The following is a 14159-nucleotide window of genomic DNA, read 5'->3' on the forward strand; positions in this document are numbered from 1 at the left end:
CACATGCCTTAGCTATCACTGGAACTGCTCATCCTCGGGGTCAGGGCTGAATCTTCTCCTGACTGCTTCCATCTGGTCAGACCTTTATAGACCTTGATGGACATCCCATGGAAGAACTCAGAAAAAGACTTTTTGCACAAGTAATAAAATAAGACACTCTGCTAACTGACTGGCATCTGCCAAACACCATGATTTTTTTGGACACCTACTGTTCACAATTCTTTACCCAATAAAATGGTCACCTGTTGGAACAGATGTGCTACAATAAGCTAATGTACAGACAGTGATGTATGTGGCATACAGCAATGCCGGCTCCTTCCCTCCCAGCAGTGCTATTCATGGAGCCCAGACTGGTCCTCAACAGAGGGACAGATTGCAAGTTAAAAAAACTACACGTGTTCCATCATGACTGAAGAAAAGCACAAAGAAGAGCCTGAAAAAGCCATCCAGGACTCTGGGGGTGGGGGTGGGGGGGGGGTGGGCAGCAGGAGACCACACAAGAGGCCAATTTTGTTGAAGGAAACCCAAAGATTTTAATCCTATAGTATATATAGGATATTTGTTTTCTTGGAGTCATGGAATACAGATCAATAAAGATGCAAATAGCCCTGGTCAGATAGCTCAGTTGGTTAGAGTGGAGAGCTTGGCTGGTTAGAGCTTCACTGTAATACTTGTCCCAAAATGCAAAGGTTGCTGGTTTGATCCCCGGTCAAGGCACACACAGAAACAGATCAATGTTTCTCTCTCCCTTCCTCTCTCTCTCTAAAATCAATAAATAAATTTAAGTAAATAAGATGCAAATAAATATAAAAAGGCCTTCCTGGACAATAGACTTCTGAGATAAAGCAGGGAAAGGAAAGGAAATGAACCTACTTCCAGTTCAGGAGCTGCATATCGCCCCTGCAGAGCATCCGAACTTGATCTTGTTGTCGATGTCAAACTAGGAAACAAACAGAAAGGTCAGCAGGGCCTATCCTGTGTCATGTCCCAGCAAAGGAAGGGCATGACCGCCTGCCTCTCCACCCTCTCCCTCTCCCTTCTCTCTCTCTCTCTCTTCCCCTCCCGCAACCATGGCTTGAATGGAGTGAGTTGTCCCAGGGGCTGAGGATGGCTACATGGCCTCCACCTCAGGTGCTAAGAAAAACTCGGTTTCTTAGCAACAGAGCAATGCCCCAGATGGGCAGAGCATCATCCCCTAATGGGCTGGCCGCGTGGATCCTGGTTGGGGCGCATGTGGGAGTCTGTCTCTGCCTCCCTCTCCTCTCTCTGAATAAAAAAAAAAATCCACTTTATTCTGAAACTGGCTGACATTCTATAGTGGATGTCTTTTTACACAAATCAATTGTTTTATGAATTTACATGAATTAGATCATTTTATGCAAAGAGAAGTTTGTAAAGCATGGGCTCACTAGCTTGAGTGCAGGGTCACTGGCTTGAGCAAGGGGTCACAGGCTCTCCTGGAGCCCCCCACCCCCAACCTGGTCAAGGCACATATGAGAAATCAATCAATGAACAACTAAGGAGCTGCAACAAAGAACTGATGCTTCTCATCTCTCTCCGTTCCTGTCTGTCTGTCCCTATCTGTCCCTCTCTCTGATTCTCTGTCTCTGTCAAAAATAAAAAATAAAAATAAAACAAAAAAGAAATAAGGTTATTTTTTGGTCCTGTTATCTGGGTTTTCACTCTTGGTTTTTGCCTCTCCTCCCTTAAACATCAAAATAATTTTCTGATTTCACTCTTATTGTTCCCCTCCCTTTGACTAGTCTCACTTTGAAGGGATCAAAGGCAATGAAAGAACTCAGAGATTTCAATAAAAAGCAGGGCATGAAAAGCAAAGGTCACAGTTACTTACTGTGACAATCAGCCTAAAGCAGGGCAGGGTTTCTGTTTAGATATTCAGTATAAAGTAAATACAAGTGTGATTAAAATAAAAATTCTTCCTGCCACTTTCCTCATACCTTGAGAGGTAAAATGTTGTAAAATTGGACTTACAGGGATAAAACAAAAGGCATTTATAATTATTCCTGGGGGAAAAAGGAAGAACATTTTTAAGGAAATAGAAATATATGCAATACTTAGGGTTCCATCTAACTGCATGAAATCATTTAGCAAATATTTACTGAAGGCCTGCCATGTGTCAGGCCCTATTATAAGCACTGAGGACTCAGTGAAAAAGACAATCCCTGCCCTCATGCAGCTTCGTGCTAGCCTGCAGGCAGGTGCAGGGCAGGAGTGTGGAGGTTATAAAGGGATGGAGTGGGGGAGAGGGGGGTTGGCCAGTGGAGATGCAGGGATTAACGGGCTCTCTTCAACCAAATAAACCACATAAGGCAACACTGCTTTCTCTGCTCATTCTCACTCTCTTTCCAGAGAAGAGATCAACGAGATGCAAATAAACAAACAAACAAAAAAAGGCTTAGTCCTAAAAAGGTCCTCTGGGATTAAAGTGCATTACTCCTCTTGTGGTCCACTCAAGTCCAATAGCATCACTTGCATTTCTGCTTTGAACAGACAGGTGCTAATCAAAGCCCACTCCAGTCCCACTTTCTGACCCTGAGCCTCGTCAGAGGAAAGTCAGAAAAACCCCAATGGCTGTGCACCCAAAAAACAAACACCTTGCTACTGCATTTAAGAGTGTGCTATAGCCTGACCAGGTGGTGGCGCAATAGATAGAGCATTGGGCTGGGACGCAGAGGACCCAGGTTTGAGACTCTGAGGTCACCAGCTTGAGTGAGGGCTCATCTGGTTTGAAAAAGGCTCACCAGCTTGAACCCAAGGTCATTGGCTTGAGCAAGGGGTTACTCAGCTCTGCTGTAGCCCCCCACCCCTACAAGGCACTTATGAGAAAGCAATCAATGAACAACTAAGGAACCGCAAAGAATTGATGCTTTTCTTCTCTCTCCCTTCCTCTGTCTGTCCCTATCTGTCCCTCTCTCCGTCTCTGTTACACACACACACACACACACACACATACACACACACAAAGTGTGCTATATATTGTGCCTATGAATTGATTTTAATACAATATAGTGTTTCCATGGGGGGAAATATAAATTTCCATTTTAGAAAGAGATCATTATCTGGGATTTTCATCTAAACCAGGGGTCTCAAACTCAACTCAGCATGTGGGCCGCAGAGCAAGATCACAGCCGTTCGGCAGGCCGCACTAGGTCTACAAAAGGCAACTGTTACGCAACACTTTTCAGTGTCACAAAACAACCAGAAACTGTAGTTCGTAGATTAGTCTGCGGGCTGCAAAAAATTGTTCAGCGGGCCGCATGGCCCGCGGGCCACGAGTTTGAGACCTCTGAAATTCTCTGCAACGGAATGATTTCAGAAAAACAAAGCTTTTGATTCTGGCACTTTTGTGGCTTCTCTTTTACCATCAGAGAGCATTAAACGAGGAAGCTTTATCCTTACTTCTAAAAACGCCTATATTTGGTTCATTAGTGATGTGTGACTTCTACAAGGAGATGTTACTGTAAAATAAGGTCTTTATTCAGCTGTGGCCTTTCCCAGAAAAACCCTCTTCTTGGAATTTTCAAGAAAATATGGGTTTGGTTTTTTTAAATTATTTTTAAAAAATTTTTTTGTTTTTATTTATTGATTTTAGAGAGAGAGAGGAAGGAAGAGAGACATTGACTTGTTGTTCCATTTACTAATGCATTCATTGGTTATGGTAATTGGAAATAGGGAGGCAGTCAGACGGACTCCTGCATGCGCCCAACCGGGATCCACCTGGCATGCCCACCAGGGGGCGATGCTCTGCCCATCCGGGGCATCGCTCTGTTGCGACCAGAGCCAGTCTAGTGCCTGAGGCAGAGGCCATGGAGCCATCCCCAGCGTCTGGGCCATCTTTGCTCCAATGGAGCCTCGGCTGAGGGAGGGGAAGAGAGAGACAGAGAGGAAGGAGAGGGGGAGGGGTGGAGAAGCAGATGGACGCTTCTCCTGTGTGCCCTGGCCGGGAATCGAACCCGGGACTCCTGCACGCCAGGCTGACACTCTACTGCTGAGCCAACCGGCCAGGGCCGAAAATATGGGGTTCTTTGCCTGACCCGTGGTGGCACAATGGATGAGGCGTCGACCTGCAATGCTGAGGTTTCTTGTTCGAAACCCTAGGCTTGCCTGGTCAAGGCACATATGAGAAACAAGAATTGATGCTTCTCACTCCTCCCCCTTGCCTTTCTTTCTCTCTCTCTCTTCTCTCTAAAATCAATAAATAAACCCTTTAAAATATATATATACTGCTCACAAAAATTAGGGGATATTCCAAAATGAATATGAAGTGATAAAAAAAAGCATTTGAATTTTTTTTATTAAACAAGAACATCAGAAAACAACAAGTTGAAGAAAGTTAATTTATGCCAATGAGATGCAAAACCAACTTTTATTTCATTGGTGAAAATGCACTATACAAAAGGCTGAAAGTACTGGAATATCTGCATGGAAGTATCTCCCTGAAAGAAACATAATGTTTTTTACAAGGTCTTAAATAGCATAGGAAATTCTTACTGTCTGCATTCTGCCTATTACTGACCCATGTGTTTGGTCAGTTCAAAACAAGGTTTTTTAAAAGAATTTCCAGATTATCCATGACCTCTTGTCTCTTAGGCCTTAGGTATGATGTTAACTAGGACTTCCTGTGGGAGGTGAAGAGGTGTAAAGGAGAGTAACAGTATTTGATTGAGACAATGCTTCACCATACAGAGAATGTCCAATATACTGTAGCGTGGTTAATGTGTCTGGTCCCCAGTCACAAAAAGCCAGCAATGGACAGTAAGACACCTCCCTCTATTTCTGCCCAGGAACCACTGCCATGCCCTGAGCCTCTTTCATATAGACCTAGTGATTCCTAACACCCCCACGTTACAGAAAACCTCTCAAATAATGTCCAGACTTTCCTATCAGAGACCATAGATTCTACTTGCCTGACAAACTCACAGGGCAGGCCTCTGAGAAATCCCATGACTATTCCCTTGTGTGATGAAGTTCAATTATGTTCTCGCTGTACTATATAATTAATTGGTGACTCACAGCTGCCAAAGACCAGAGTCCTATATGAACTTGGGGCAGGCCTCAACATGCCCCTGATATAGAGACATGAAAATTTCTAGCTGGTAGGTTGGAAAGTGGCAGGATTCCCAAATAAAGATTTACCACCCCTCTCTCTGTTTTTCTTAAACCAGAGCATCAGACCCAGAACACACCACGAGAATAAATACCACTCCTCGGTGTACTAACTTTTCTCTTTTTAAGCCAATCTCTCCCTAATGCCAACTCACCAACCGTGGACCTAATTTTACATGTATGTCACATGGCTGTGAATGTCCCATTTTGACTTAACAAATTTGACATTTAAAAGATTCTTAGCTTTTCCAATTTTGTATTCAGTTTTAGTTTACGCTTAAGAAAAAATTAATTATTTCTTATTTAATCTGTTTAGGAATTTGAAGTAGCTAGGGAATGTTTCACAAATGCCTCCTGAAAATATAATTATGTGAGTCATCTAGCTTACTTTTCAACCTCAGTGAGAACCTTATTCCAAGCCAACCCAGGGGGGGAAAGTTGACCTGTCTCTCCAAATACCCCAGCGAAGGAGACTCAAGGAAAGGTGTTCTAAATCCGGGTGGAGAGCTGTGGGAACAGGTTCCACGCCTCAGTTTACAATGAGGGGACTAAACTTGATTGAGTCCAGGATCCTTTCCAGCCTGCAAGCTTGAATTAGGAACCAGCAGAAAAATAATTTCAAAATCCAGAGATCAAGGAGGCAATTAAGGAATAGCCGGGGGAAGCCAGGGTCTGACACAACAAGGATCCAGGCCTAGGAGGGTGTGGGGCAATCGGCCTATAGAATGAGTCACTGGGGAGCTCCTGCGTGGGGTCCAAGCTGGGACACCTCTTCACCACAACAATGCCTCGGAATAGCAGAAGGCAGAAAGGGCGGCTTTCATCAGAAAGCCAGGGAGTAAGTTCTGGCTGAGCCTCTCCTCCGAGCTGAGGCAATGAAAGAGTAAAACAGACACACTCAGAGTGAGTGTGTCAGAAGCAGAATTTCGAACAGAAAACCAGAAACTGGGGAAAGTGATGTGTGTGTGAGCGGAAACGTGTCGGGGGGACTCTTATTCATGTGTGAGAAGATGGCACAGCGACCTTACAGAATGTCGCCCCCAGCAATCTCAGACTTGGATTAAAAATGAGTGATTTCTTCTTCCTTTAATGTACACACTACCCAGTCTTTCAGCTTCTTACAATTTCTATCAAGAATTCTAGAAATTCCTACAATCGCATTCAAATGACAGTTTCCACTCAGCCTCCTTTTGTAGTATCTTCCAAACTTCCATTCCTCCAAGTCTGGGAGGAAAGCATAAACTCTGGAAGCCAAGATTTGAGAACCACTGGATTGGGCTGCCTCCCACTCCTGGCAGAATTTCCTTTCTCAAGGCCCTATGAGGCCTGAGCTGACTCTTCCCAGGGCTGCAGTGGACAATTACAGCAGATATTAACCACCAGCTCCACCCCGCCTCCTGCCCCGCTCCTGCCGGGTGCTGCTTCACACAGTGTGTTACACGCATTACACAAACACCCCGGCACTACCTGCTTACTCTGCTTCTCCACTTGGTGTGTGCCTGCTGTCTTCCACCTCTTCTTCCATCAGGCACTATGGTTTTGCAGTTTAATCACTAGCATTTTATAACATTTGCTATTGGCATTTAGATAGATTTAAAGTAGCAGCTGTCAGCTTTGAAAACCATCATCTTTTGGGGACTATCACTAGACCATACCAACTCCATGACAGCACCTCTGTGGTCTGGAAGAGGTGACATTTTGTTTATTATCACTCATCAAGGTTGTGGTGAAAATCTGGTAGTGTATAAATTCCAACCTGCATAATAATACTATTTGTGGCAATTCTATCAGCACTTAGTAGAATTTTTGCCATCTTTCCATTGGTAGGTTTAAAGCAAATCCAAGCCCTGTTTTATCTGAGGGACAAACATCGTTTTAGGTATCTAGCAACTCACAAAAAACATGATTTTACGCTTTGAAAGATTTTAAAGTTTTTTTCTGATAATAAAAAAATTGCTAGCACACTGTAAAAATATTTTTTTAAAGAAAACAGAAAACCCTGGCTAATTAGCTCAGTCGGTTAGAACGTCAGCCCCAAATGCCAAGGTTGCAGGTTCAATCACTAGTTAGGGCACACACAGGCACACCCAATGAGTGCACAACGAAGTGGAACTGCAGAATGGAACAACAAAATAAATGCTTCTCGGCCCCCCCCCAATCTCTCTAAAAAGCAATCAATAAAAATAAATAAATAGATAAATGAATAAATAAATAAAACAGAAGAATAAGAAAAAAAAATCAAATCACCACTATACAAGCTTGACCTATTTCCTTCCAGGATTTTTTTCTGCGTATGTAAACACAACTATATTTTATTTTTAAAATGGAATACTCCGCACTTATAGCTTAGTAACCTACTTTATCCTCACTTGACTTACCAATATTTTTTACATGTCACTTCAGAAAAAAACTGAGTGACAAATGAAATTTGCCACACCGCTGCCACTCTCCCCTGAAGCCCAGCAATAACAGACTCAGGAAGGAAAACCTGCCCAAAAAAGGAAGGGCTGAGAATTAGGATTCAAAACTTGGTGGCTTTATGGTTTTTCCTGAAAACATTCATTGACTGGAACCCAAATCCAATCCATTTCTTTTTATATAGTAGGTACTCAGTGAACAACTGCAGAATCAATAAAAATCAAAGGCCAGGCCCTGGCCGGTTGGCTCAGCGGTAGAGCGTCGGCCTGGCGTGCGGGGGACCCGGGTTCGATTCCCGGCCAGGGCACATAGGAGAAGCGCCCATTTGCTTCTCCACCCCCACCTCCTTCCTCTCTCTCTCTTCCCCTCCTGCAGCCAAGGCTCCATTGGAGCAAAGATGGCCCGGGCGCTGGGGATGGCTCCTTGGCCTCTGCCCCAGGCCCTAGAGTGGCTCTGGTCACAACAGAGCGACGCCCCGGAGGGGCAGAGCATCGCCCCCTGGTGGGCAGAGCTTCGCCCCTGGTAGGCGTGCCAGGTGGATCCTGGTCGGGCGCATGCGGGAGTCTGCCTGACTGTCTCTCCCCGTTTCCAGCTTCAGAAAAATACAAAAAACAAAAAAAGAATAAGAAAAATCAAAGGCCAAAAGCCAGCATGTATGGAGGTCACTATCTGTTCTGAAAGCTAGATCCTGGCCAGGCCCCTTTAGAGACCTTCTGAATATAATTAGTGCTCATTCTGACATAAATCAGCAGCCCTCCCTTGACTCCTGCTATGTTTTGGTTCCTGGAAACAGGTGGTTGTTCTGACCTGGTCAAGCACGTCAAGTGATTTCTGTACCTGGTAGCATTCACACACTATCTTCCCTTTACCCTATATAACTCTTTGACACCTGCCAAGAATACAGGGATCCATTTCATCTCATGACCAAGAAGACATGCCTTGTATGTAAATTTCCCATAATAAACTCAAACTCCATTAATTACCAGACTGGAGTGGCCAGCCTCTTTCTCTAGTCTTTCCCTGTCCTCCACTTACAGAGGTAGATCTTCAATCTTCGAGCTTTTCCCTGGGTCTGTGTATATTAATACCATGTCCCTTTTGGTGCAACAAGGAGAATGTGTCACAATGTCAAAGGCAGAGTGAGCATCAATGTCATACATCCTTCCCCTGTAACAAAGACCTGCAATGCAAGCAGGCATTTACGGCCGGATGCCTGACTCTGACAAGGACAAGGTCTCTTTCTAGCATTAGGGGTATTAGAGGATACAAGAGAAAATGCCAGCTTGCTCGGAAACACAGTTTATTTATACAAGGTATCACTATCAGCATTGTTTCATTTCAGCCAAAGGAAGATTAGAATGTGCCCGGGGCCAAGCTGAAATTTTGATTCACTGAAGCATAACACGGGGAGTAAAGAGGGACAAATAGTATACAGTGATGGAAAATGATTTGACTTTGGGTGATGGGCACACAACGCAATCAACAGTTCAAATGCTATAGAGATGTTCCCCTGAAACCTATGTACTCTTATTGATCAATATCACCCCATTAAATTTAATGTCTAAATTAAGAAAAAAAAAAGAAACATAACACATAAAACAGAGAAGTAAAACCAAAACATGAAAAGGTTATTGTCAATGGGAAAACTTAATCATCAGTGAAATATCTATCCAGAGTAAGAATCGAGCTATTTCGATCCTTTACTTTTCTCCCTCTGGCAATCTTTCAAACATTTCAAATGTGGAATAAACTCCCCATAAGCATCTGAAAGACAGCCTGCTTATATGTCACACCCACTTTTGGAGAGCTGTCTGGCTTCCTTAACAGCATTGTAGGTTTTAGCATTAAAAAACAGAGAGATGTTTCCTGTCTCTCCTGGACCAGGCATGGAATGAAATGACCCTGTATGTAGTGCTTTGTACTGTGCATCAAGAGAAGAAGGAATGGTATTTCCCTGGATTAGAATGTTTCCCAAACAGTCAGGCACATACAACCTCTTCCTCACTTTGTGTTCCCTTGCCCTCCAATAATGCTTGAGCAAGTAATATTCAACTCTTAAAGGGCTGCAACATATTACATACTTATTCACTTACCCCATATAAATACAAGCAAGGCAAATGAAGTCCAAACACCTATTATTACTATTTTCCTTCTTCCTCAGAACGTATTTGTTTTGCTGCCTTGCGACTGCTAAAACTCATTTAAATTCTTCTGTACATTTAAAGTTTACAAAGATGGCCTCAGGTAACTCCTAAAACTTACCATGAATATAAGATGCAAGCAAACAAGAGAGTGGTACCCAGTCCTGTAACCAAGTTTTTGTCTCTGTACAGGTCCTGACCAAAGTCAGGCACACAGATCGTAACGTTCTTCCCACGTTCATCCAGAACTTGTAAAGAAAAAACAAAGTAACCACAGTTAAATTAGAAAAACTTGTTGTACTTAAGACTCATTCATTTTGGGAAAATGCAGGTAGTTGAGAAGAGTGAAGACATCACTGTGAACATCGACTCTATAGTCCGACTGGACTCAGACTAGATAGACTGTTAGACTGTTGCTATTTGAAAGCACCCCTCTCCCACCTCAGCACCCCCTGAGAACAAGACCCTCAGATTCCAGCTCAGTGCTACAGGGTTCTTCAGTTTCAGGACCTTGTAACAGTCTTGCTCCTTGTTACTATTCAAATGTAACAAGTAAACTTGACTCAGTTGGTTCCGCAGCCTCTGAACAGAGATCATGTGCAGATAACTGAGTGCTCTCCCTGTGTCCATCCTGTCTGGAGGTGTGATGAGGGTATGCAACCGCTGACCATGTCCCAGTGGTACAACACCCATCTGCAGACAACCTCCACCCAGAGGAGAAGTTATTGTACTGCTGGTAAGAGGATGGTCATGACATCTTTCAGGTTATATAACCTGGGAACCTATGGAGGTGGTCTGGATTTTTTAAATATTTGGAGAAGCTACATAACAAAGATTTTTGTAGTATTAGCATCAGTGATAGTTTATTTTTTGTCTGACACAGAGTCTTTAATTTTGAACACCCAAGCTAGGTCTGATTGCCAACTCTGCCCCAAAATAAGAGACTAAGGGACAGAAACCATTTCACAAACATGCACATTTTAAGTGTTTGAAGTTGGACTAAATTATTACTAGTACGTACTTGCCCGTGAAACAATAAACCTAACTGTGCATGCTGTGGTTAAAGAAATCTTTATTCTCAGGACAGTGAAAAATGTATTTTAAAAAACTGACCAAATATGAACTCTGCTCTTTAAGTAGTACCACCTGAAATAAAAAATCAGAGCTTTTTCTTTTGTTGTTGTTTTTAAGTGATACTTGCCATTAAAAAGAAAATGACTGTCAATCTAAACCCTCATAAAGTTAAAGCCAGAGATTAATACATTGTTATAAAGCCTTAAAGAGACTAGATTTAAATAAATTTAAGAGTCAAGATAAAGCTTTAAAAATAAAATTACACCCAGGACAGACTATACTTTATAAGACCTACAATTATATCACTTTGCACTATAAAGAGCTATGAAAACAAGACCTATACATAGCACTTGCATATGCAAAACCTTTCAAATTATCTTTGCCTTTGCTTCCTAAAATTAAAAAAAGGAAAACAACTTCAATTTCTTGAGACAAGAGAGTCAATTTATTTAACTTGATTTTTATCAGATCAAATGTACCCAAGCATACACACATTTATATATACTTAAAAAAAAAGATTTTATTTATTCATTTTAGAGAGAGAGAGAGAAAGAGAGAGAAGGGGGAAGGAGCAGGAAGCATCAACTATCTGTGCCTTGACCAGGCAAGTCCAGGGTTTCGAATCAGCAGCCTCAGCGTTCCAGGTCAGTGCTCTATCCACTGTGCCACCACAGGTCAGGCTGTATATATATTTATATATCACAAAAGTGATCAAGATTATAATAAGTTTGGAAATCAAAATAAGAAAATTTGGCCCTGGCCAGGTGGTTCAGTGGATAGAGTGTTGTTCCAGCATGCTGAGGTCATGGGTTCAATCCCCAGTCAGAGCTCATGTAAGAAGCAACCAACGAGTGCACAACTAAATGGAAACAACTAAGTGGAACAATAAGTTGATGCTTCTCTCTCTCCCTTCTCCCATCTCCCTTCCTCTCTCTCTCTCTCAAATCAATGGGAAAAAATTTTATTTAGAATGTTTATTTTATTGATTTTACAGAGAGAAAAGAAGAGAGTGAGAGAGAGACAAGAACATCTGTCCCTGTATGTGTCCTGACCAAGGATTTAACCAGCAACCTCTGCACTTCGGGACAATGCTCTAACCAAGTGAGCAATGCAGCCCAGGCAGTATATTTTTTAATTAAAAAAAAAAAGAAGCCTGACCAGGCAGTGGCGCAGTGGATAGAGTGTCAGACTGGGATGCGGAAAGCCCAGGTTCAAGACCCCGAGGCCGCCACCTTGAGCATGGGCTCATCTGGTTTGAGCAAAATAAAAAAAAAGCTCACCAGCTTGGACCCAAGGTCGCTGGCTCGAGCAAGGGGTTACTCGGTCTGCTGAAGGCCCACGGTCAAGGCACATATGAGAAAGCAATCAATGAACAACTAAGGTGTCGCAACAAAAAACTGATGATTGATGCTTCTCATCTCTCTCTGTTCCTGTCTGTCTGTCCCTATTTATCTCTCTCTCTGTCCCTTAAAAAAAAAAAAAAGGAGTCTGACCGGGTGGTGGCACAGTAGATAGAGTGTTGGACTGGGATGCAGAGGACCCAGGTTCGAGACCCTGAGGTCGCCAGCTTGAGCGAGGGCTCATCTGGTTTGAGCAAAATCTCACCAGCTTGAGCCCAAGGTTGCTGGTTCGAGCAAGGGTTTACTCGGTCTGCTAAAGGCCTGTGGTCAAGGCATGTATGAGAGGGCAATCAATGAACAATTAAGGTATTGCAACGAAAAACTAATTATTGATGCTTCTCATCTCTCCGCTCCTGTCTGTCTGTCCGTCTATCCCTCTCTCTGACTCTGTCTCTGTAAAAAAAAAAAAAGGAAAGAAAATTTGGTCTTTTATTACCAAGGCTCAGGGGCTCATATAATAGCACATCATAATGTAATAGTGCTGGTATAAGGCTCAAATAATCATTGCAACTACTCTACAATAATAATAGCTCACGCCTGACCAGGTGGTGGCTCAGTGGATAGAGCGTTGGACTGGGATGCGGAAAACCCAGGTTCAAGACCCCGAGGTCGCCAGCTTGAGCACGGGCTCATCTGGCTTGAGCAAAAAGCTCACCAGCCGGGACCCAAGGTCGCTGGCTCGAGCAAGGGGTTAGTTACTCGGTCTGCTGAAGGCCCGCGGTCAAGGCACATATGAGAAAGCAATCAATGAACAACTAAGGTGTCCTAACGAAAAACTGATAATTGATGCTTCTCATCTCTCTCCATTCCTGTCTGTCTGTCCCTATCTACCACTCTCTCTGTCTCTGTAAAACAACCCCCCCCCCCCAAAAAAAACAACATTGTTCTCAACTAGGTGGGAAAACATCCGGGCAGTTTGAGAATCTCTGGGATGTGAAAGGCATGAATACTTAGAAAAAAATAATAATAATAGCTCACCCCTTATATATAGCACTTACTATATTCAAAGAACTGTGAATTCTTAAAACAGTAATCTTATTTTACTATTTTGTTAAATTAAGAATTAAAATCTTTATTTTAAAGGCAAGGTGTCCAGGCAGAGAAAGGCAAGTAACTTTGTACAAGTTACTGAAGCTGCAGACCCAGGCTGCCCAGGCAGTTCAACACTAGAGCTCCTGCATGTTCTGTTGTCTCTATAAATAACCAATATTTAAGACAAGTGACTCAAGGTCACTTGGCCAGAAAAGGGTGCAGCTGGGCTCAAATCTCTTCCTGTCTCTTGCTTCCCATGCCCATGTTTTTCCCACTCTCTCTAAGTCAGAGAAATGACCACCTGAAGAAAAGTAAATTAATACCCAACTAAAAATAAATAAAAATGTTCCTGAAAACAGCAGGACAATGCAGATTAGGCCTAAAAGCAACTCAACAGTGAGCCTTTGTTCATGTCTTTCCCACATAGGCAGCAGACTAGAAAGAAACAACTTCCATGTTCATATCCCACCCTAAGGACTTTTTTTAATGAAAAAGTCTAAATCATTTCTCTATTTTGATTTATTTCAAGTGAGGGGGTGTAGCTCAGTGGAAGAGCGTGTGCTCGGCATATAGGAGGCCCTGGGTTCAACTACCAGCACCCCCACCTCCAACGCAGCCTTCAACACCACGGCTGAAGGAACACAGGCCAGCCTGACATTGCATCCCTGACATTGCTCACGGAGACATTCTTCCCCCACAAATAAAAATACTCATACCACAAACGCATGTGCCATAAGGGCAGCTTACCTACTTCTACAGGCTTGCTGGACAGAGCTGAGAAAGTGAGGTACGTGACATAGCAGCTTATGAGACCCGACTGCAGTAACCCGGAGTGTGGCTGTCCTGGAAAACGACGAGAGATGGAATTTAAGACAGTGTTTTAAGTTTCAACAAGAATAAAGTATGTGCTTAAAAAAATAGGTCTCCCCACCCTCCAAATGATATTCCTTATACTTGGACCCCCACC

At 43.1% G+C, this 14159-nt stretch overlaps 1 protein-coding gene across 1 annotated transcript in view; it reads right to left on the reverse strand.

The window, feature by feature from the left end:
* The window catches only part of SERINC5 (serine incorporator 5), a 162243-nt gene that overhangs the window by 17968 nt on the left and 130116 nt on the right, over positions 1-14159 (reverse strand). The window contains exons 7-9 of the mRNA XM_066273660.1: positions 13940-14035; positions 9808-9934; positions 870-940 (exon numbers count right to left, since the gene is read on the reverse strand). Of these exons, the coding sequence (XP_066129757.1) occupies positions 870-940; positions 9808-9934; positions 13940-14035 (294 nt within the window). The remainder of the gene's footprint in view (positions 1-869; positions 941-9807; positions 9935-13939; positions 14036-14159) is intronic.

Source organism: Saccopteryx bilineata, chromosome 4 (assembly GCF_036850765.1).
Source record: "Saccopteryx bilineata isolate mSacBil1 chromosome 4, mSacBil1_pri_phased_curated, whole genome shotgun sequence".
Classification (NCBI taxonomy): domain Eukaryota; kingdom Metazoa; phylum Chordata; class Mammalia; order Chiroptera; family Emballonuridae; genus Saccopteryx; species Saccopteryx bilineata.